Below are 22,555 nucleotides of genomic sequence, written 5' to 3' on the forward strand. Positions count from 1 at the left end.
TATTGTGGGCATCTTTGTGTTGTTTTCAGGAACCTAATGGTGCGAGACTGGTGAATGACAATAATATTTTGTATTGGGTATCTTAGAAGGTCCTCCCATAAAGGCATTCTTTGACGAGATGCTGCTCTATTATTGAGCGCTCGTCATCTTAGAACCATCATAATTCATCTAAGGCACTGAACGCTCGACCCGGGGTCCGTCCAGAGTGAGCATATCGTGAGCAATACGGAGCGACATTGTCAGCGATGCTCTACTGGCGCTGATATGTCACCTTCATTATCTTCTCGCCATTCTTGAGCGGCATGCCTGCCGTATTTTCCTTAGCAGTAATGGCGCCTGCCTCGGACTCGTACTCAACAAAGGCAATACCACTGCGGCCAGGCACCATACGCACTTCGCGAAAGCCCTCGAAGCGCCCAAAGATGGCTGTGAGGGCATCTTTGTCGAAGTCGTCCGGGAGGTTCTGAACGAATAAAATGCGGTTCGGCGGCAGATACTCGTCTGGGACCACCGGAGCTGCACCAGGGGCCGTGGATTTGAGCCCAGGACCGCGCGCACTCTTGGCCGGGCGCGCGCCAGCCTCGACACCGCTCCCAGGAATTGGTCTCTTGAGGCGCTTCTGTTCTTCGGCTTCGGCAGCTTTCTTCCTTTCTGCAGTTGAGCGGTGGTCAGTAACCAGGTACAAGGGCAAGATCGCGACTTCTCTAACATACCCTTCTCGGCCATGCGATGTCGCTTATGCGCCTCGAACTCTTCCTCACTGCAATACCGCTGAACAGTGGCGTCGCTGCGCGTACGCGCTAGGGCTACCTGCATAGGCTTCTCAAACAGCTCGAAGCCCTGGAGTTCCTCGACGGCGGTCAAGGCAGGCTCAGGCTTGTCAAAGACGATAAAAGCCTGGCCCTTAGCCTTGAGATTGGTCTTGGCCACAATGTCGATCACATTGCCATACTCGGAGAAGATTGTGTACAGGGCCTCCTTCAGCTTGTCGACCTTGACACGCTCCTCGAGATTGCGCACATAGACTCTGTGTGATGATGGTTAGTTCAGCGAACAAGCGACAACCATGAGGAGCATGCCTTGTATGTGTCGGAGTGCAATGACACATACGTAGCAATTGGCGGCTGCTGTCCCTGGTTGGAAGCCATTGTTGTGTGCTGTCGCGCTGGTTCAAAGTGTCGGCTTTAAGTACAAAAGCGGTCTGGTGTGTTGGTCTTGCGGTTGAGATCGCTTGGAGTTTACTTGGACTACTTTTTAGGTTCGGTTGCTGGCTGTGATCACTCAGCAGATCCCAGGCACGGGCTACGGTATCCACTTACAGTGTAATGTCCAAGGACTACTGTGTAAGTTCCATCATGTTGGATGCGACCGAAGACTGTTGCCAAGCCGTGGAAAGCACGCTTGCGGGTAACAACTGTGGAGCACCACTCCCGTGCGCTGTTGGCCTTTGGCCTTCTGGTTGCTGCAGCCTGCACCTTACGAATGCCAAGACGGCCCCACCATGGAAATGATTTCCACAAACCACCAGCGCCCCAAGCATCCGATGATAAGGCGTCGCGGCGAAACGCGACGCATCGCTTTGGATTCTGAGACTATCCTTAGAGCAGTCCGTCTTTTCCACATCTTGCCAGCAAGAAAACGAAAACAGAAATGCGCGACTAATGGGCAGTCAAGTCTGCCATGCGCGCCCATTACGTTGATTTCGCGGCGAACAACCAGCACACCGTACGCAGTGTTCTTTGCAAGTTTGCCAGTAATCACGGATACCTTACTCTTTCGATGGTTCACTGCCTTGCCTCCTTCCACGTCGTCCCACTCCCATCCCTATTTACGAGCCCTCTGACCTTCTCCCACTAGCGAGCGGTCCTTTCTTCTAGAAGCTCCCGGCTTCCAGGCCCTTTCCGTCATTTGATATTCTTCTGTCAACCCTTCTGTCCTGGAAACAACCTCCCCCCCCCCCAAAAAAAAAGACCCGATTTCCTCTACAAAGTACCGGCAGCATCTGCATCTGCACTTTGCGAATTTGAGCCACGATCTGCGGATACGATTACCGAGTATAAGTGCGGCCATGGCTGATGTCTTAGTCGCCGAAGAGGCCGCCGCAACAGCTACATCTCGGCCACTGGAATTTGTGAACGCGTGGCACAACTTTACCCTATGGACGACTCAGCACCTGGGCATTGCCATGAACATATCCCGGCTAGCGCCTTCGCTCGAAGACCTTGTCTGGGCCGGACCTAGAATGGTGATGAAGCTGGGCAAGTTCGGCGGCTCGTTCATCTCGTTTCCCGATGCCATCGACGTCTTCGGTCAGCGAGTCTCGTCCAGTCTAGCCGACCCCAACATGTTCGCCATGGAATCATCGTCGTCTGCTGTTCCCATGGCTCAGATCGAGTCCTTTGTCGAGTCAGTCAGCTTTTCGTCCCCCTCGTCTGTTGTCTCTGCCGCTGCTGCTGCCGCCACTGCGACCCAAGACCAAAGTTCTTCCAACTCGGGATTTTCGCTGGAAAGTTCGAGGGGAATTGGGACATTTTTTAGTTACGCTACCAGCAAGTGGGCACTTTGTTGCGTTGCAATGGCCGTCATCATCAATCGCACTCACGTTTTCGCTGCAACACGTCGGAGACTTGTCCTTCGGTGGCCGCTCCGCTTGCTCTTGCGGATCGGCCCAATCGTGCTGCTGCTCATTCAGGTTAGGAGCCTTCTTCAATCGATCCAGTGCCAGACCTCCCCCGATTTTGCCCAGTTACGCTGGGGCAATGCAAACAAAAGTTCCGAGCTTATGTTTGCATTCCCCAATAGCGTCTTGAACCAGTTAAGCTCCGCACTGCTCCTGGGCGCCAGCGACCAAGAATCTTGCCGCTCGGTCCGGATGATACCGTGGGACAGTCACCAGCAGCCAGAGCTTGTTGGCTCTCTTTCAAAGCTGTGGCCACTTTTCGCGACTTTTTGCTTCAGCCAGTTTGTTGAAGTTCTTTCCTGTGTCCTCCAAGGCCGCCCAGTGGCAGCTGAGACTGGCATGACATTGTTTGAGCACTCCCTGGCCTTTGCTGAAGCCGAAGCTGCCGTTGGTAATCAGCTGGGATGGAGTCTTTTCACCAACAAGTCAACCATTTCTCAGGGGAGTTCACTAGGAGGGTCGGCAGTTGCCCTGACAAGATCGATGATCATGAAGCGGGTCAATACTTCTCCCGAGGTGTTGTTCGTCGCCTTTATCTCTGCGATGAGTCATATAACGAGCCACATACTCGGGCTTTTCAATCTCCAATCCAAGTTTCGGCTCATCAGCACTGGCTTTTGGGGACTCTGCTTCATGGCCGGCATCTTCCTGAGTGCGCTTAATTTCTCCCTCGATGATCCATCAGCCCAAGGACTCTTAAGGTTCCCTACCGTTTGTATCGTCGGCTTTATCCCACACATCTTGGTGTTGGCGGGCATTTGGGCATGTGCGGTTGTTTACGTCACTGCTCTTCTACTTTCTGCTCTTGCTATGCCCTCATCAGGAGAAGATGGCCATCGCTTGTCTCTCAGGCAGCGCCTAGTTCGCGCACATGCTAACATGCAAACAAACATCTCACTCTCAGACATTCGTATCAGGACGGACATGGATTTCTATTCTGCACTCCTGCGGGCTGGCTTCGGGGCCATTACCATGGCAAGTGAAGCTGTCTACCTCAACGAGGACCGTTGCGTGGAGTTGAAGCGATGCACCTGGTTAGAGGAGGACCGCCTCCGCGAAATGGAGGAGATGCGCATGCAATGGATAGCCGGTGGCGTTCCCGGCTCTCGCTTTGACGAAGTTGGGGCAATCGGGCTGGTCCCGATCAAAAATGGACAGGCAAACGCCACGAGCGGATATGCAAGAGAGAGGGCTGCACAGCAAATCCCAAAAAATAATGCTTCTGGCAGGAGGATCAGGGATGGTGTGGGTGCCTCGGAAAGAAGTTCACGGTGGCTCATGGCCGTTGAGTACGTGCTGCATGTCGGACGGCTGCTTATTGTCACTTGGGCTCTCTGCACGGTGAAAATCTTGACGGTCTTCGGTGTACGCACTCCTCCAAGGTGGCTGCAAGGCTTGTCACAGAGGCCCAAACCCGAGTCTCGCGAAAAGAGGAGGTCAGGACGGCGTGAGCGCGGGCTCAACGTCGATGTTTTGTCACCTGGGGAAGGGAAGTCCTTCATTACCATTCCACGGACAGACCAGGTCGATGTTGAGGCTGAATTACGGCGCCACATGGTTCCCAACTCTGCAGATGCCACTAATCAAAACAATCCCCCGATTGATGAGGAAGAAGTGGATTTCAAACTCTACAGCTACTTCCTAAGGGGAGGCTGGTGGGGAGCCAACGACTCCAGTGGTGATTATGTCCCACCATCACCACAAGGCACTGATATCAATGACCCCGACTTTGACACCACTAGTGTTGTCTCCACAACTGAGACTACCATTGATAGCGAGCTTGACTGGGAATCAGATCATGGTGACAATGACGCACTCGACGACGGCCAACGTACTCCCACCCAACGCGACCACGTCCCTCTTTCATTTGCTGAGGCTCTGGTTTCTGCTCGTGCGTCGCGCGAATCGACCCCCGTCGTCGACACTCCTATCTCCCCTGCAGACCTTGCCCGGCTGTTGAACCCGCAGAGCCCAGAAGACCGCGAGGAAGCCCGCACTTTGGCCGCTCACCTTACCAGCGATGGTATCATGACACGGTCGCGCTTCCGCCAGTATCTGCAACGCCAACGCGCGCAGATCCTGCTGACGGGCAACTACAGCTATTTATCTCAACCCAGTCAGAGCAACCGCAAACCGATCATTGTCGAGAAGATGACCCCGGAAGAAGAAGCTTGTCGGCTCGAAGAACTCCTCCTTTCCCGTCGGCGCGCGGCAGCCGCCGCCAAGGCTTCTGCATCCAAGGAGACAGCAGGTTCATCCTGGGCCACCGGTGCAGAAGGTCTCGGCCCGGACGGGCCGCAGTGTGTGGTTTGCCAGAGTGCGCCACGCACAATCATTGTGTGGCCTTGCCGGTGTCTGAGCCTATGTGATGATTGCCGTGTGTCATTGGCGATGAATAATTTTGACAAATGCGTCTGCTGCCGGCGGGACGTGATCAGTTTCAGCCGGATTTATGTGCCATGATCAATTCTTAACTACATCTTCCGTCTACTTTGATGAATGGGGATTGGTTCGGGTTTTTCTGCCTTTTCCTTGACATTGTGTACTTTATTTACCCGTCCGTTAAGTCAAAAGTACGTAATAAGACATTCGCGATTTGCATCTGCAGGCGTTGAGACAATGAGTTTGGTTTTGCTAGAATTTGGCTCTGTCTTTGGGGAGATTCCGGGCTGCTGAGCATGGTATACCTCACTCCTAATGCTAAGAACAACGTGGAAAACATTAAAAGCATAATGATAAAACAATTTGGGTGCAGGCTGGTGAACTTTGATATCATGCTCTCGGAGATTCACCAAGTGCCATTGCAATCCGGAATCGAATCTGGGCAAACACTTATCCTGTTACAGTTCACAATCAAACCTCGAGTGCTGCGCAGATTGTTTATTGCTTCTGTGTGCTGGCTCTCATGCAAATGGGGTATCTCTCAAAGTTTACTCACATGCCCGCCCACTCGATACAAAACACACGCACCTCTCCACCCTGATTGGCACTATCCTGTTTCGGAGTGTCGGAAACTTCTCCTCCTGCTGGCGATGGCTTTTGTGCGCCAAACAAGAAGCCCTTCTTAACAGCAGTACCCAAGCGGCCGCTTGTCACCAGGTCCAGCATGGGTATCTCCTCGTTCCATCCATAGTAGTTGGCCAGATAATGTGCGTGGTATCGGAATGGGTCACCAGGGTAAACGCTCCAGTCACCGCCGAAACGCAGGCCGGGTGTAAAATAGTAACCACGTGAATTAAGAAACCTGTACAACAGATACGAAGGAGAAGATGAGGGTACGGGGGGTTCTGTGGCAGCTGCCGAAGGGGTGACGGAAATGAGGGCACTGCTTGTGGTGGGGGTAATGGCGGGTAGGCTCTCTTTCGGAGGTGATTTAGGGACAACACAGGTAGTGTCAGGGAGAGAGGTGGATTCGCTATCTGTGGCTGGCTTTGTACTGGAGGAAGATGGCTCTCCTTCTGCCGCCTTGGCAGGTTTGGCGGCGACCTTACGTTTTGCCTGGTGTTTAGCTTGGATATTCGCCTTTTCCTCTTCGAAAGCTAGCTGCGCATTTCGGCGCAGCTGCTTGAGGTGTTGGAGATAAGCCTTGCGGGCTGTGTCGTCCGCGGATGTCAGTAATGAAAGGTGCTCAGAGAGCTCGTCAGCAACATAGCCAACTCCCTTATCAACAAGCAGCTGGGCCTCTTCGGCTTGCAACTCCACAGGCAAGCCCAAGAAAAGGTTCTGCGTTGGGTTCTGGGGCATAGTGCCCGTCAGAACTGCGCAAATACCATGATGACGACGAATGTAAACGACATCATCAATGTCGAAAACGAGGAACCGGCCCGCTACACGGGAGATACGGACCCGTCGTTGGGCGACTGGCGCCGTCATTTCAATGGGAGAACACTTTGGATAACCTATAAGCTCTGTTAGAACTCATCCAGCAAAGGCGTCGTGGCAAAATCAGACTAAAGCTTAGAGGCAGTCGATCATAAGCCTTGGACACGTATGTGGTCATCACTGAACTCAGTGGATTGACAGATTGAATACGATAGGTCTAATCATTTCGAAGTCCATTGTGGACAATTAAATGCAAGCAATAATAAAGGAAAAAAGGCGACTCACTTTGTGGGCAATGGCTGCTGCTGAGTTCAGCAGCTTCACGGTAAAAGGGCGGGGGGAGGTGTGGTTGACGGTTGGGGGTGAAAAATTTATACCCGGGAGTTGGTTACAAGGCAGGCTGGAATTTCAGACCCACCACGTGGGTCCTGTTACATCCATACCGTATTACATCCCTTGTAATTTGAACAGAAACTTTTAGCGAAAGCTCCATGAAAGGAAGCCCAACTATTTGACAGCTCTAGTTATCATCTGTTCATGTCTCTTCTTTCTGTTGCTCTCACACCTTTTGTTATTCCCCTGATTTTGTAACGACTGTTGGAAGTTAGTATTAGCTTTCATCGGGACTTTTCATTTCAGAAGTCAAGGCTATCCTTAGGATTCCCTCGTCCCACAGCTTCCTCCTTTTCGCCATCTCCAACAACAGGAGGAAGACTATAGGGTTTGATAATTAACCCCTTTGTAGCACTTAAACTAAATGATAGAGTCTCGTGGAAAGTGCTTGTCACGATACCTCCCCCGCCCTTCTCATGATATATGGGCAATGTGTATACCCTGAGCATACCCTGAGAAATAGCTGCTTGATCTTTTCCATTCTGCCCCAATGGTGTTGGCGGCGCTGCTGCGGGATCTGCAGGCAGTGGTATCAACTCAATAACGCCATCACTTAGAAGCTCCATCCACCGTACTAAGCCCGAGGACCGCGGGAAGAGAGTGGTTGGTAGGGTGATCATTGCAGTCAGTTGCGTGCTGTATTGCCGCAACAGTGCGCGTAAACCATGAAGGAACTGGAGGATTTCGGACGGTTGGCTGCATTTTGGAGAGTAGAGCGTAGGAGAAAGCAAACTGGGGACGACAATCCGATGGATTGTTGTTGGCGAAGAAGAAGAGAGTTTGGTTTGGAGGTGTTTGAGGATCGCTTTGAGAGGTGAAGTGGCGGAAGCTTTGGGATCGCCGAACATAGACGGGCATGTACTTGGCGTGGGATGCAACGTGCCTTTGCATACGCTGGGTATAAGCCGCTTAGAAAGATCAAAGGTATGGCAAAATGGAGGTTGGTTGCTGTCTCCTCTCGGGAGCGTGCTAGATGCTGCTGCGTTCCCCAGTGCTTCATATCTCCATGCGATTTTCATCTTCTCTTCAGGGGCCGCAGTTGGTTGTGCCGATTTGACCCTGCTCTCATGGTCCGTCAAACCAGGGAGTTGGTGTCGCCATTCTGGAGGATAACCAACAAGATGGACTTCGTGGCCTTGCACTAGTCCCTCTGCAGCATAGTATCGCAATAGCACTCCCGAGAAGTCTGTTGTCCCTTGCTCCTCAATTAACAAGCTGGTTCCAAGTGCGAGCCCGCCATGGCCTGCCAGAAGCTGATCCAAGGATGCAGTTCCAGTTGATGTGGTGGGCCTGCCATCCAGCGGCGAAGGTCTGATTCCTGGAGCAAGCTGTTGTGGCCTCTCCTGAGTCTGCAAAGGAAAAGATCTGCCTGGACGCGTTGAGAGAACAGTGTTTCTTTTTACGAAGGACATTTCGTCGGGCGGGTATCATGCGCGGTTGGACCCAAAGTTTATGGATATTACCAGCCTTCCTGCGGAGGGGTTGGATCAACTGATAGAGGGGCAGTGCCGCCGTATCTTATCGATAAACGCCTCGAATGACGGGTAGGCTATCAAAGGCAAACGTTTGCTACCCCGCTTTGATCTTGCAGCACCTGCGAAAGCTACAGTGGACCAGGCTTGTAGCGTTTCCGCAATTTTTGACCCGTGTCGCAACCGCGAACATCACGGGTGTGAAAGTCAGAAAACCAGCGTCTCGACAACTACCCCCATCGCCACACAATCACACCGCTCTCTGTTTGCGGGACCAGTTTAGCTCAATCCATCAACCCTGAAGGTGTCCGCGATACTCAGTCTTCACTCCCTGCTACCACTTACCTACCAACCCGCAAACCATCATGTCTGGGATCGCGTCCGACGCGCAACTCTTCGAAGATCACTTCAGGGTGGAGCGTCTCTCTGAACCAAAGTATGATCGTGTCGACCGCATTTATTGCAAGTCCATTGATGGAAGCATCGATATGAGCTTAGACATCAACAAAGAGCTCTTCCCCTGTAAGGTAGACGACGAGTTACACGTCGCATTAGCGTCTTCTCTCCACTACGACGGCCACCGAGACGAGGACGAAACACGACAAGGCTGGCGTGATCTGGCCAAGGCTGGTTCCAGCGAGTCGACGCTAGCTGATATGTTTGACTACGTGTGCTATGGCAAGATTTACAAGTTTGAGGATGCTGAAGACGGACAAAATATGTGAGTATTGTCGCACCACGGGGCAGCACGTATGGAGTGTACAAATTCCAAAATGATGGCTGACGGAGAGGTATGAAATATAGCAAGGCGTATATCTCATTTGGAGGGCTGCTGATGTCGCTTGAAGGACCCTACAAGAAGCTCACGCCACTGCGCGTCGATTATGTTTATCTCCTTGTGCGGAGGGGGTGATAAACTGCAGGTTGGCGTGCTTTGTGATTCCATTCAATTCAGATCTAGACCACGTTCCTCTAAGGAAAGCGAAAAGTCTATGGGATGCGGATAAGAGCAGCCCAACCACCAGGATGAATGAGCCGAATCAAGGGTCGCAGGCGTTAAGAAATGGATGGCAAACTAGAGTGGAGCGGATACATGGTTGTTGCATATGTACACAATGAGATACCCGGGAAGACGCGCCAGTCCTTCCACACTCCCGATGTTTATAAGGATTTCGCTGCCCTGCCCCTTGGCTGACAAGGCTTCCAATGCGGCCAATGCGGACCAGGGAAAGGAATGAAGCGATGCGCCCTTGCCCGGAGCTCATCGTAGTGAGGTTCGTTCTCGGGCGTATATATTCCGTGGCGGATGAAAAAGTCAATCATGACGATGGCGCAGTTTGGCTTCCAAAGCCCCTGGGCGAGTTGTTCCTGGATCTCCTCCACTGTATGCAGGCGAAAGCTTTCCACCTCGTTATCTTTGGGCTTTGGTATGATGCTTCCGTCAACCGGCAGTTCGAGATCGTACACCCATTGGCACTCGGGATAGATGTAGCCTGGTTCTCCACCCGAGCGTTCATCCGTGATGTAAATGTAGGTGACAGTGCCGGTTTCCTTAGCATGCGCACGCATATAATCCTCGGGGAGCGACGCCTCTTCGTCAGCTTCTCGAATGATGCATTCCAGGGGATCCTCATCTGTCATCAGACCACCAGCAACGGTGTTGTCCAGCATTCCCGGAAAGCTTGACTTGCTAGCCGCCCGCTTGGGCACCCAGATACGAAAATCATAGCGGCTGCTGTTGTCCTTGCGGCGGATAAAGGCCGTCATGTGTACTCCATACCGCATAGCTCCGATTAAGCCAACTGCCATGCGCTCCATGTTGAACAAGAGCTCGCCCTTTCTCCCATAGACGGGCCAAAGCTCGTCCCGCCAGCTCTTGAGGAGCTGAAAGGTCTTGTTTTCGTGCCAGTACTTCATCAACTGGCCAACCAGTTTTGTGCGCTCCTCCTCGTTAGTTGCTTCCTCGAACAGAGACACTGTCCGGGCCTCATCGTCCATATCTACTCGGCCCGTGATGTCCGAGGGCGTATTTTTCAACGCCTCTATCACGGATAATGGAACATAGCCGATAGGATAACTGCCCTCGTCGTCATGCCAGAGCAACGTGTAAAACCCTTTCATGTACTCTGAATAAGCTTGGGGGTTTCTCTTAGGGTCAGGGAACCTTTGCGTCGCAAAAGCCAGTTAGTTGAAGGTATAAGGGGTGAGGGAAAGTCATCCCGATTCCTGGTCCCCCGGTTGACGGAGGGTAAGGCTCAATCGTCGGATACTGGGAGTACTCCATTTTGAATTCAACAGGGATTTTGGCGCAAGAAAAAATGCATGATTTGTGGCACGATGAGGAGAAGGAAGGGAGAAACAACTTACGCATCGCAAGCGTTTAAAAGATCGAGAGATGTGTATCGAGGAGCCATGACGTTGCAACCGGTGCCAGAGCTGCACAAAAGAAAGAATCTAGTGGATGATCTTGCTCTCGCTTCTCTCCTCAGTGCAAATTTCCAGATATCTAGTGACCAGTCTTGCCTCAAAAGTCCTCCTCGCTCCCAGTGATATTCCTAAGGCCTAAGGGGATTTGACCAAGAAGTGGGTCGACAAAGAGAGGAGATGACTTGAGAGAGCGTTGATGTTGGGGGGGAACAACCCCACATTGTTGCAACCCCTCCCCTCCACACTACATAAGCACCCAGCCTTCTACTCTCCTCCGATAAGCTCTCGTAACTTTGCCTTTATCATTCCTCAATATGTAGAGACCCGGGGCTGTGATTGTAAGAAAAAAAACTTACCGACGGGACCCTACGATTTGTGTAACATAGGTAGATACAAAAACTTGGTTAGAACAGAAGCCTGCTCTGTGTCAACATTTCGAAAGGGCCTGCCGAAGCTGCTGCTTGTCAAGTCTTGGCAGCCGTGGATCAATCTAGAAACGGGCAGCGGCTTCGAAGATGTATTACCACGGACGGCGAGGGAGCTAAGACGGTGCGCAGGAAATTTTTCCACACGACGATTTTTGCATACCGTGCAGTGGATGTTAGTTAAGGAAGCTTAGGGCACTTCTTAAGTGAAGTATTATCGAACACTTACTACCAAACTAGGCACACGTGAGCTAGTTACTCTGGAAGAGCGCAAAACCCCATCGCGGTTCTTGAAAACTGTAAGTGATGGTGCCAAGGCTTGTTCCATACTCGAGACAACTAAGTGGCTCAAAAAGACACTGATTATTAACCTCTGAATAACATAATAAAGCGCGAAAAACTCCAGAATTAGTGTTTTAGTGGTGCAACTTCGGGGCTGCTTTGTGTTGGGGTCGGAGTCGGACCTCGCTACCTAGGGAGTTTGCTGAGCAGCGCTTGAGTCTGCGACCATCATCAGAACCAAGCAACGATTCCTGCGCCCTCGTTGCGCTTCTCATTTTCCAGTGGCTAAGCGTAGAAGCGCGCAAGAATTCGGGAACCCAGCCGAGGGATATCAATTAGCTGCGCAAGCACCAACTGCAGCAATCATTCCACATCTAACGGGCCATCAACTTTTTTGACAGCTGCCGAACATCGTCTCGGACAAGCCTTGTCATTGTCATGTCTCAGCAACAGCTTTTTGGACTGGTGCCTGCCGGCCAACCGGTCATATACATGCCAACACAAACCCCTACTCCGACAAGTTTTCTCTATGCAGTCCCCCAAGCTCCCAGCGGGAAACCGTTTTCCCACATCGTCGTTTTTCTTCTCCCTGGCGTTGTCTTACCTCAAGGCACCGCGGCCGCGATTTACCTGGTGACCCCCCCCGGCCCCGGCCAGGCCGAACCCAACTCCAAGTTCCTGGGTGGTATTGGCACAGGCAAGGAGAGCGCAATCTTCAAGCTTGGAGGCAATAGCTCCCCAACAACAGGGAGCGAAAATGTGGTTATAGGGATTTCGGTTGAGCCCGCAGAGTCCGTTTCAGCGCGCATGGCTGAACTGAGCAACAGCAAGTCTAGTAGTGCCGGGCAAGACGCATTCGCGCTGGTACCGGCATCTTCATCGCTTTCAAGTTCGGCTTCTGATCAATCAAAGGGCTTGGGGCAATTTGACACCCTAGTGCTTGCGCAGCGCATAATCCGGCATGCTTTCAACTTCTTAACAAGCTTCACATCTCAGCAGGGGGGAGTCGAGGTAGTACCTCTGCGCGCGTTCGAGGACTGGTGGCGAAAGTTTGAGGCAAAACTGAAGGCAGACCCAAAGTTCCTTGATAGAGTTGAGTGAGGCTTCAGAGAGGCTCGCCAGGGGACCGGTAGACGGAGAAACTCTAGAGGAAGGCAGAGAGTGTGAAGAGCAAGAAAAGGGCACAAAAATGAGCGATCCTAGATCTGTAACCATAGGAACAAGAGTAACACGAGAAATCGGTTGATGTCATGTTCGAAACCATCTAGCCATGAATCAATATAGACATGAATTAATTTGAATCATCCACACATCTATCGTACTGGGATTCTCAAAAATAGGCTGCATGATAACGGAAGAGGTCATACCTGCCTTTCAATCGCTGACCACCAAGGTTGAACAAGAAATATTAGCTCCTGGAACAAGGACTGAACGCGATGGCGTCCGCACTTGAGCACACAGGACAAAATGCCATACATCCATCCATTCAAAGCGTGCGAGTGCTCCAGGATATCGAAGAGAAACAAGACACTGAAAAATGTGCAAGAAAATACCAAATCCTCACTTACTTCGCTATCATTTCATGCAAGCTCAAACCACACCCTAAACGTTGAGCATAACCCGAGAACATAACGCTAAACACGGATCCCGTTTGACTCGTCATACATGGCATCATACCCTTAAGTTCATGGCAATGACTCTATGCCTCTTGGAGCGGCGACAACAAAGGGCTTTTGAGCCTCGTTGGGCTGCCAGCGCGACTTCTTCTGCCTACACCAGAAGACCCAAGAGGGGGGGGCATCAGTGTTAGACGTTCGCGGCTGTCGGTGCGAACCACAAGGCCACTGCGATCCAGCGCTGACACCGTTGGAGATGATACAAGGTGATCAAACCGTCCCAAGTGGTCCTTAGGTGTGGCCAAGCCTGAAGACCTTCCCACGCGACCACAATCATTGGTATCGGCATAGCCATCTATGGAAGATTCAAATGGGCCGTTGCCATCGAGCTCGAAACGGTTTGCCTCTCCCTCTTCCATAATACGCTCGTAAGATCCCATGGATTGGGCTGTGGCGCTCCCGAATACCTTGTGTGCCAATCCCGAGAGCCCTCCATGGCCATGGCTGCCTTTACTGCGCAGGCCACTTCCTCCTGATCTCCGAGTGCGGCGGATAAAGCAGTTGACTCTACTGTAGAGACGCATGCGCCGGTCACGACGACGGAAGAAGTACAGGAAGACGAGAAGGAAAAAGACGAACATAAAGAAACCAGCTGCAGAATTCGACTTGGCTTTGTCAATAATTTCGTCGGCATCGAGATCCCAATCATCGCTTTCAGTGTCAACCAGAGTCCCATTGTTGTATTGGCTTTGAGATGATTGCCATGTTGAGCCAGCGAACTGAAAGTCTGCCGGAATACCTGGCTCATTGCTGCCGAATCCAACAGGGAACCTGTCATCATATGTTTTGGGGGGTATTTGACCCGATGCGTAGAGCACCATTGGTCCAAGAGTCCAGCTGACCTCAATGCCATCAATTTTGTCAACGGGCTGAAATGGGTCCGCAAAGCCCTTTTCTTTGACATTTTCGACGGCACCTTTGGATACGTTTGCCGAGTGAACTTGGTCGATGCCAACACGAGGGATACCAATGCCCTCATAGAGGACATTGATGAGCCAAGAAGCTTTGAAGCAAGCTTCCTGGGCAATCTTCATCTCGAATTCGTCCCGATTATCGACCTTGGACTTGATGGTCTCCCAGTCCTGTCCACAATAATCCTTAACTCTTTTCTGATATGTGGCGAAGTCGTATGCCTTATCTCCCTTGCCTCCAAACACACCATGGGTTGTATGCCAGTACTCGGAGACTCCAATAAAATGGTTCACATCAAAATCAATCGCCGGCACGTGTTGTCCGTTGAGCAAGCATGGGTGATCTTGGCATGGCTTGTCTTTGCCAAGCAGAGGATATGTTCGCCTCAAGCACTCATCAAAGACTCCGGTGCCCAGCAGGGTCGGCTTCCTTGGTTGAGATTGTGTGGCTGGATTGCCATCGACTGTGATCCTCAAGCCCCTGGGAAGGCAAGGATCGGGGAGCTCACCCTCAAACGGCTCGTAGTATTCCTCAAGGGTTTTGATGTAAGACTCCCGAGCACGATCAACTCCAAAACCGAGCCACGTCGCGGTGAAAACCTTGTATTCCAGTGAAGAGCCATCGAGGGTTCGTAATCGGAGGAGCTTAAGATCGTTGGCATGCTTTTCGGCTTCCGTTGCATTTGGCGCAAAGGCGATCTGTGCAGACGCTCCACCCATGTCCAGAAAACCATAAGTATGGTGTCCTTTTCCATGTCGATGGTCCTCCGGGTGGTCGAATCCGCCCAAAAGATAGTTCAAGGCGATCCAACCATACAAGCCCTCCGTCTCTCCCTTAATAACTTGAACGTGTTTACTGCAGTCAGGAATGTAGAAGCGAGTATTTTGGCGGAGATAGGAGCACACTTCACGTGTCAGGGCCGCTTGTTGAATTTGGGGAAGGAGTCGCATGCCGGCGGTCGCCATGAGAAAGATTGGGGTGTCCTCCACTTTATCTTTGGGTATGATATCGAGCGCATGGTCGATCAAAGTCTGCAGATGCTCCGGTCCTACATCGGCCACCCGCTCGCTAAACGTAGAGATCCCGGGTCTGATTTTTTTTGTCCATTTCTTATCTGTCACCAGCTTGGGAAGACTGCGGAGAGTTTCTTTGGAGGCTGTCTTGATCGCTTTTTCAGGGTCTTTCCACCGGTATATATGTAGCCGCGTTCCAGACGACCCGGCGTCCAGAATCACGCCCCATCGCCAATTTTTGCCCATCGAAAGTAGTTATGAATGACGCCGTCCAAGGAGCTCGGATTAGCCAACAAAACAAGGGCGATGCCGAGAGAATCAGCAGACGTTCCTGTGTAAAGGTAACGACAAACTACGGTTGGAATGTATGTTGCGAATGCATCAAGAGCATCGAGTTGACTTTAGGTTGGTTCTAGGATGTGGCGTCACAATTAATTGCTGCAAAAGTGATCAAAGAATCTCAAAATCTAGGAGATTAAAAGTCGTATAGGTAAACGTATGATGTCAGGGCAACGAGAGTCGCGGGTAGGGTGCGTAGGTGGTTTGCAAACGAGGGTACACAGCCCAGAAGGCTGAGTCGTGCTGTATTATTAGTTTGTGGTAGGTTGCTGCGAAGGTTGGAGCGAGAGATTGGAGAGTTGATGAGGACTTGCTTTGGAAGGAATCAGAGAACGGCGTCTGTTTTTTTGATAAGGGGCGACGAATCATGAGCCGTGGAACCAAATGCAACCTTCGCTTGATGGCCTTTGCACAGCCCGCAGCGGGCGCGCCTTTTGGGTGAGCTACCTACAGATCCCTGAAGCAGCATGATGGAGCCTTGGCTCGGCAACGGACGCTTGGCCCAGCCTGGCAGCCAGTGGATACTCCCGCTAGGCGTCGCTATAGGTGTACCCATGGCTAGTGCGGCAGGGTTCTATGTACTGTGTGTGAGTACAGTATGGGATCGCAAAGTTAGAACTGACAATTTCTTCAGAGCCCAATGGCTTTCAGACAGTTCTGACCAACGAGGGACACTGTGCATTACGCAATCAGCGCAGATTTGGACCACCCCACGCCAGGAGACCACAAAAACTCTCTGCAGAGCCCCTATTCAATGGTGTGTTCGATGACCGAACGTAGAATGAGAATCTAATCTAGTTCACAAATCCCGAACGTACCTCGCAAAACTCCCTGCCTACTAGCTGAACTGCCTAAAAAAGATCACGAATACCTAAAACTTTGCATTCAATGCATTCAGGATCCCATTTGTCCAAGCAGGTCACTCTCCCTATGTATCCAGAACACTTTGTATTTGGCAACGTCTCCCTCATCAGCAACACGACTATTGATGTCTTCATGATGTGAAAATATATTTGACTCCATGTTGTTCTACAGGTTGCGCATCGTATATTAGGTGCAGTTTGGTATGTACAGCCTCGAGATCGACGATAAGATACGATATCTTCGATCGACCACTACCACTCTTATGTTGAATTGCTTGTCCTGTACTGTTCGAGTAGCCATTTACAGGATTGCCCAGATCGCATTGATTCGTAAGCATGGACATGACTGCCCGTAGCATTCCCCAATCGAGCCGTGGAAATGATCGCAATCGAGGATATCCTCGGAGTGATGTTTAGCCGAACGAGGACTTGTAGCATGCCCATTTGACCTTCTAATGACAGTTCAGCCAACAGCTAAGTATGTAGAAGATTGCTGCTTTAACCGGAAATAACATGTGGGCATTGCTGACTATCATCCAACTGTTTCCGTTAAACAATCAACAAGCACACGGTTAGCGCTCCGTGAAGCTTGTATCCCCTTTTCAACAAGTTCTGTGTAAAGATCCATGTCAGAAGCAGGGAGATCTCCCCTGAACCAAAGGTTTGTGACTTCATCCCTCATAGGTAGATATGCAACACAGCATGCTGCAAGAATCTTACGATGCTCTGACGGGATGGGATCGACCACGATCTCCGGCGATCCATCACTGTCCTGCACAAGAGCAGCAACGCCCCCAGCAACAGTGTCGACACAGTCGATTCCAGCATCGGCCAATGCAGCCGAAGCAACGGTGATACACCCGCTCAACGTGTTCATCATATCCCATACCTCATCCCCTTGGGTTTTAGACGCTTCGCGGTCTTGGTCACCTTCAATGATAGAGATGATAATGTCAACGCCGCTTTTTGGCCACCGGTCGGCGATTATGGCCCCACGGAGGGCAGCCTCGAGATGAATACCAAGATCTCGTTCAGTGGGATCGCGAAGATACCCTCGCCTTTGCTTGGTTGCAAATGGTGCATACTTGACGTGGGTAGACACAACCATATGAGGTGAGAAAGGACTTGATCGAGGCAGTGACCGTGGCCCATGGACAGTGCAGCTCAATTTGAGGCCAGAGACTCCAGAGTTCGCAGACGTTTCTAATTCCAGATAGGCGGATCCTGATGCCGAGGGTGTCACACCCGTTTTGAGATCTGTGCTGAGTTAGCAGGACTGATAGAGAAACAGCAGTGACGGTGCGTACAGATTTTCCGGATGATGTTGGAAGGACGTGATCTAATTTTCAATGCCTTTACTTCTGAGATTCCAGAGTCCTCATATACTGGAGGGATCGTGGCCCCGGCAGGGCCATTGATCCGCCTTCTGTCGGTCATAACTGAGTGGAAGGAATGAAGCGTAATCGTGAGATGCTGAAAAAGTGATTCGAGGGTCAAAGGTATGCCTATTATTCCCTCAAAAAACGCGAGCGAATTCAGGAAAATTGAACATGTAGATCTGATACTTGAGGATACGGGCTGGCCTCGTATCGATGAACCCGCTTAGTTCGTCAAGTCTTGCTCTTGTTTTAAGCCATGAAGGTCTGGAGAGACATCGACTTTGTTCTCCTGTTACTTCAAGACCTGCGCCAATGAAATGACGAAACGGACGGCAGTCGAAGGACCCCACTCGAGCAACGCACGGATCACACCCCACCAAAATCTGCTGGCTATATAAATAAAAATTTATCGACTCTCAGGTTTTGCTTCCTCCAATCCTCAGCGTTCGCTCGCTTCGAACTCAATGTTGGCAGTTGTGAGCTGCATCAAGATGATGCTCTGTCCTATGGCAGAAAGAACACAACTTTATGCTTCAAAATCTCTTCATGCTTCATAACTTTATAGGAGGCTTGCAAGCCTTTTTTGGAGCGGCGGTTCAGCGTGGTCGATTGCCTTCCTGTCGTCTTTGCGTGGAGACAGTTCTCCTAGTCAGAAACCACTCGGAAACTTGTCTGGTCCCCAATTCGAACCCTCGGACCGGTCTCATGGTAAGATTGGGACACTCCTCAAAAACCCTGCTCCCAACTTCATGATGAATCTATATCCACAATTCACGCGACGTCCTGTGAGCGGAAGGAATAATACATGCACTACCATCTGACGGCTCTCTTGTCATTGCAGCCCTCAATACGAGCATTATGGACTTGTGCTAACGTGTCGTTAGATTGATGCCTTCTGTCTCCAACAGCTAATTGTCTGATCCATCGAGCGGTTTTCACTCTCTGACTTGGTAAGATCTTTGCCTCTGAGATTTTTTTTCTTGCCATGATGAGCGTTATCCTTTTTCAGTTCTGCTTCTGAAGAAGAATGAAGATAAACAAATACCATAACCCTCCTCTGATGCTGTATCTGCAACATCCTCGACTCGTAACGTTCTTTACTGGCAATTCATAACTAACCATATGGACAAGTACTAGTTTAGGTACACTATCCTCTCCCCTCCCCTCTTGGCCAGAATCAATATGATTTCTGGCCGGGACAAACGGTAGGTAATGCTGGAGTTTTGGGTGCACCGGATTCCGGACTACCTGATCTGATGACAATAGCTTATCCATTCAACGATACATACAGGCCAAGCCATCCACCCGCACTCGAGCATCTCTGGATGTGAGGATGAGTTGTGGTGTTGTTCCTTCGGGAACGTAATTTGGCTTCAGTTGTCTGCGGTTGATGTGTACCGTTATGGTGTGCAGCGGCCTGGGCCGGCCTGTAGGGCTGAGTAAAACTGGCATGTCTGAAGCTGGGCTTATAAAATGCTCGATGTTTCATTTTGGTTCCAGGATGCATGCTGACCGATCAACATGTCTGCAGACTATCCCAATGCAGGTTACTGGAGATTCACCGCACAGGAAATATTGCCAAGTGTTACGCGGGACACCAGAGGGCCTGACGAGGTAGGTTTTCGGTGAGTACCTGAGATTCGTAGGGCTGCCGGAGCTCAACCATCGCGTGTCTCGTGTTCTGACTGGAACTATCCAAATACTACCAAGTCCCGCAGGTGCCTGTAGCTTCTAGTAGCTTAATACCATTAAAGCATATTTATTCGGCACGAAGTAATCCATATCGCTGCGAGGGCGTTTCCTGGGGTTGCGTGCTCCCAGGGGTCCGTGAAGTATCAGTGCCTCTGCAACCAAGCCGCTTGTCGAAAAACCCCAAATACTCGTTTTGCGTTCTACATCTCCTTTGGAAGTCAAACCTGAAATTTGCCAAATTTGAAACCATGTTTGACAGTTTTAAGGGGTAGCCCGTATGTCCCAGTACATGCGGAGAAAGTACTATAAGCCTTGCGTTCCTGCTCTGTTGGCTGGAATGCTTTTGCAGTGACTTTAACCAGTGGTACCGTAGAGAGGACCTGCATCAAAGCCCGGGCCACCAAGAAGTGGGAACCAGGGAGTTGCAGCGCCAAGAACGTCAAGGGGTCTGCCAGAATCAAACCGCCACGGTCACGCCGCGCAGACAGGCCGCCAGGGGGTTGAAATGTCCAAGCAGCGAGACTGACGCACAAAGCAGACTGACGAGAAACGTCCAACTTTGGCCAACTGTTTCGTACAACGTTTGTCCTAGCCCAAGGCTATTGCATTCCACCTATGTTCCATCTCGGATCCAGCCATGTGCTGACCTGATTTTGGCGCCCTACGAACCCGACCTTGAGAGAACCGCATACCGACGACGTACCGCCAAACAGCCCAACAAGCCATCGGCCGCTGGTGAACTTACCCATCCCGAAATTCCTGCGCCGACGCCCGCGCACGATTTCCAGTTTTCGGGGTCCTGCCTCATGAGCCAAGGATTTCTCGCGTCAGACCCTGCGGCGAGACTCTGCGGCGAGACCTTGCTCTGTCGACAACAGATGTTGCCGTTTGCATCCTCGGGGTCCAAGGTGACCCCTCGACAACATATGGCCAGCTACTCCAATGGGTATCCGCGGGCGACTACCTTCGAGCTTTCGCCTCATAGGTATGTTTGATTCAGTAAACACGTCTCTCGCCCCAAATTTTGTCTGGTTATCGCCAGGACAAACAGCTGACCGACTGCCTGGCTCTCCATGCTACCCACAGATACCAACCACGAAGCACAACACCGTTACGAAGACGACAGCGCCTGCTCATACGATACGGGCTTGCGGGTTTTGCATTCCTGCTTTTTGTTCTTTACTGGACTGCTGGAATCTCGCCACTGGCAGTTATCTCATTTGGCTTGTTATCGTCCTCGCGCAACCCATTCGCGGATAGCGAACTTGAGACGGTCCGCTACTATGATCTGAACGATGTCCAAGGCACTGCCCGAGGTTGGGAACGCGAGGAGCGCATCCTGGTGTGTGTTCCGCTACGGGATGCCGAGCAACATCTACCCATGTTTTTCTCCCACTTGCGCAACTTTACATACCCCCATCGATTGATCGATCTAGCGTTCCTGGTGTCCGACTCGAAGGACCGTACCCTTGAGGTGCTGACACACTATATGAGTGAGATCCAGGAGAGTGGGGACCCGAATATGATGTTTGGGGAGGTCAGCATCATCGAAAAGGACTTTGGCCAGGTTGTCAATCAGGATGTAGAAAGTCGCCATGGTTTCGCTGCTCAGGCCCCGCGACGCAAGCTCATGGCGCGCGCGCGCAACTGGCTTCTGAGCGCGGCCCTACGGCCCTATCACTCCTGGGTTTATTGGCGCGACGTCGATGTTGAGACGGCGCCATATACAATTCTGGAGGACTTGATGCGTCATAACAAGGACGTCATCGTTCCGAGTACGTCTCGCCCTCCGATCGCGCATTCTTTTTACATACACTAACACATGGATCGTGCTGCAGACGTCTGGCGCCCACTGCCCGATTGGCTTGGCGGCGAACAACCCTACGATCTCAATTCGTGGCAAGAGTCAGACACGGCATTGGCTCTGGCCGACACTCTTGACGAGGACGCTGTCATTGTTGAGGGGTATGCCGAGTACGCTACTTGGCGCCCGCACCTAGCATACCTGCGCGATCCCTATGGCGACCCTGATATGGAAATGGAAATCGACGGCGTTGGCGGCGTGAGTATCCTGGCGAAGGCTAGAGTCTTCCGCTACGGTGTCCATTTCCCGGCCTTCAGCTTTGAGAAGCACGCTGAAACTGAAGGGTTTGGCAAGGTATGTCGTACCTCTCTGCTTTAAATGTTGCTGAGACATGGATTAACGGCGCAGCAGATGGCAAAGAAGATGAAGTTCTCGGTCGTCGGCTTGCCGCACTACACTATCTGGCACTTGTATGAACCTAGTGTTGAGGATCTCAAGCATATGGAGGTATGTACCTACCCTCCTTTTCTGGCGGATGTTTTTGTGGTCCTGAGCTAACTGCGTGTTTTCAGCAAATGGAACGTGAGCGCCTTGCACGAGAAAAGGAGGAGAAAGAAAAAGCTGAGAAGGCCCAGAAGCTGAAGGAGTCATTTGGTGATGCCACAAGCCAGTGGGAGGAGGACAAGTCCAAGCTCCAACAAGTTGCCATAGCCGAAAGCCAGAAAAAGCAGGAGGATGCGCAAAAAGCGGCCGCTGCCGGCAGCAAGACGGGAGAAAAGGCCGAGGCAAGGTGATATCTGTCTTTGTACGGGCATTTGGCAACAGTGCCACGGGCTGGGCTTCTTGTTTTCGTTCTCCGCAATACCTAATACTTTAAGCTTTTATATACCAACCCACTTTTTTTTTGCTCAGATCGAGAGCCTAGGGCTGCTGCGACTAACAATAGATGGATAATCTGAATGAACGAAAGTTTCGCTTTTTAACGCTGTCTCTGGCCAAGATGCAGACCCCAACAAACTCGTACTTGAAAGTGAGTTAAAGGATTTTGGTAAGAAAATCAAATCATACACGCTTGGGCAGCAGTCAGTTCTCTGCCCAGGGCCCTGCAAACAACAGAGATGGATGCTCGTAGCTGGCCATAGACGGGGTGCTAATCGCCGCGAAGTGGCCTGCCTGCAGTCCTGGCTTGACATTCTATGCTGGAAGGAATCCTGTCAGATGATTAGACAAAAGCCTGCACCACATGGTCTCTTTAGTAGCTTGTTGCGGACTGCAACTGTGGTGGATCAATGAGTTTCTGGCGACAACCCGCTTACTTCCACGCAGGGGCCTCGGGTTGAACAAGGGTAGAAAGACTCAACAGCACGGGTGAACAG

General features: G+C 51.3%; 7 protein-coding genes across 7 annotated transcripts; 3 read left to right on the plus strand and 4 right to left on the minus strand.

Moving 5' to 3' along the window:
* Positions 1–250: 250 nt before the first annotated feature.
* CTHT_0033900 (uncharacterized protein) lies at positions 251–1,148 on the minus strand (the record flags this gene model as incomplete). Its single annotated transcript, XM_006693763.1, has 3 exons — positions 251–651; positions 714–1,027; positions 1,111–1,148. The coding sequence occupies 3 exons, from the start codon at positions 1,146–1,148 to the stop codon at positions 251–253; spliced, it is 753 nt and encodes a 250-aa protein (XP_006693826.1).
* Positions 1,149–2,068: 920 nt separating this feature from the next.
* On the plus strand, positions 2,069–5,143 carry CTHT_0033910 (putative amino acid sensor-independent protein; the record flags this gene model as incomplete). The annotated part of the gene is made up of 1 exon (XM_006693764.1): positions 2,069–5,143. One exon carries the CDS (start codon positions 2,069–2,071, stop codon positions 5,141–5,143), a length of 3,075 nt encoding a protein of 1,024 aa, XP_006693827.1.
* Positions 5,144–5,614: 471 nt separating this feature from the next.
* CTHT_0033920 (uncharacterized protein) lies at positions 5,615–6,553 on the minus strand (the record flags this gene model as incomplete). Its single annotated transcript, XM_006693765.1, has 1 exon — positions 5,615–6,553. One exon carries the CDS (start codon positions 6,551–6,553, stop codon positions 5,615–5,617), a length of 939 nt encoding a protein of 312 aa, XP_006693828.1.
* Positions 6,554–8,732: 2,179 nt separating this feature from the next.
* CTHT_0033930 (DNA-directed RNA polymerases I, II, and III-like protein) lies at positions 8,733–9,280 on the plus strand (the record flags this gene model as incomplete). Its single annotated transcript, XM_006693766.1, has 2 exons — positions 8,733–9,088; positions 9,172–9,280. The coding sequence occupies 2 exons, from the start codon at positions 8,733–8,735 to the stop codon at positions 9,278–9,280; spliced, it is 465 nt and encodes a 154-aa protein (XP_006693829.1).
* A 248-nt stretch (positions 9,281–9,528) lies between these two features.
* CTHT_0033940 (uncharacterized protein) lies at positions 9,529–10,781 on the minus strand (the record flags this gene model as incomplete). The annotated part of the gene is made up of 2 exons (XM_006693767.1): positions 9,529–10,531; positions 10,735–10,781. 2 exons carry the CDS (start codon positions 10,779–10,781, stop codon positions 9,529–9,531), a joined length of 1,050 nt encoding a protein of 349 aa, XP_006693830.1.
* A 2,419-nt stretch (positions 10,782–13,200) lies between these two features.
* On the minus strand, positions 13,201–15,054 carry CTHT_0033950 (nucleoside diphosphatase-like protein; the record flags this gene model as incomplete). Its single annotated transcript, XM_006693768.1, has 1 exon — positions 13,201–15,054. One exon carries the CDS (start codon positions 15,052–15,054, stop codon positions 13,201–13,203), a length of 1,854 nt encoding a protein of 617 aa, XP_006693831.1.
* Positions 15,055–19,204: 4,150 nt separating this feature from the next.
* Positions 19,205–21,973, plus strand: CTHT_0033960 (mannan polymerase II complex ANP1 subunit-like protein; the record flags this gene model as incomplete). The annotated part of the gene is made up of 7 exons (XM_006693769.1): positions 19,205–19,308; positions 19,738–19,845; positions 19,914–20,360; positions 20,636–21,150; positions 21,214–21,533; positions 21,588–21,686; positions 21,752–21,973. 7 exons carry the CDS (start codon positions 19,205–19,207, stop codon positions 21,971–21,973), a joined length of 1,815 nt encoding a protein of 604 aa, XP_006693832.1.
* Positions 21,974–22,555: the final 582 nt, after the last annotated feature.

Source organism: Thermochaetoides thermophila, assembly GCF_000221225.1.
Source record: "Thermochaetoides thermophila DSM 1495 unplaced genomic scaffold scf7180000011816, whole genome shotgun sequence".
Classification (NCBI taxonomy): Eukaryota; Fungi; Ascomycota; class Sordariomycetes; order Sordariales; family Chaetomiaceae; genus Thermochaetoides; species Thermochaetoides thermophila.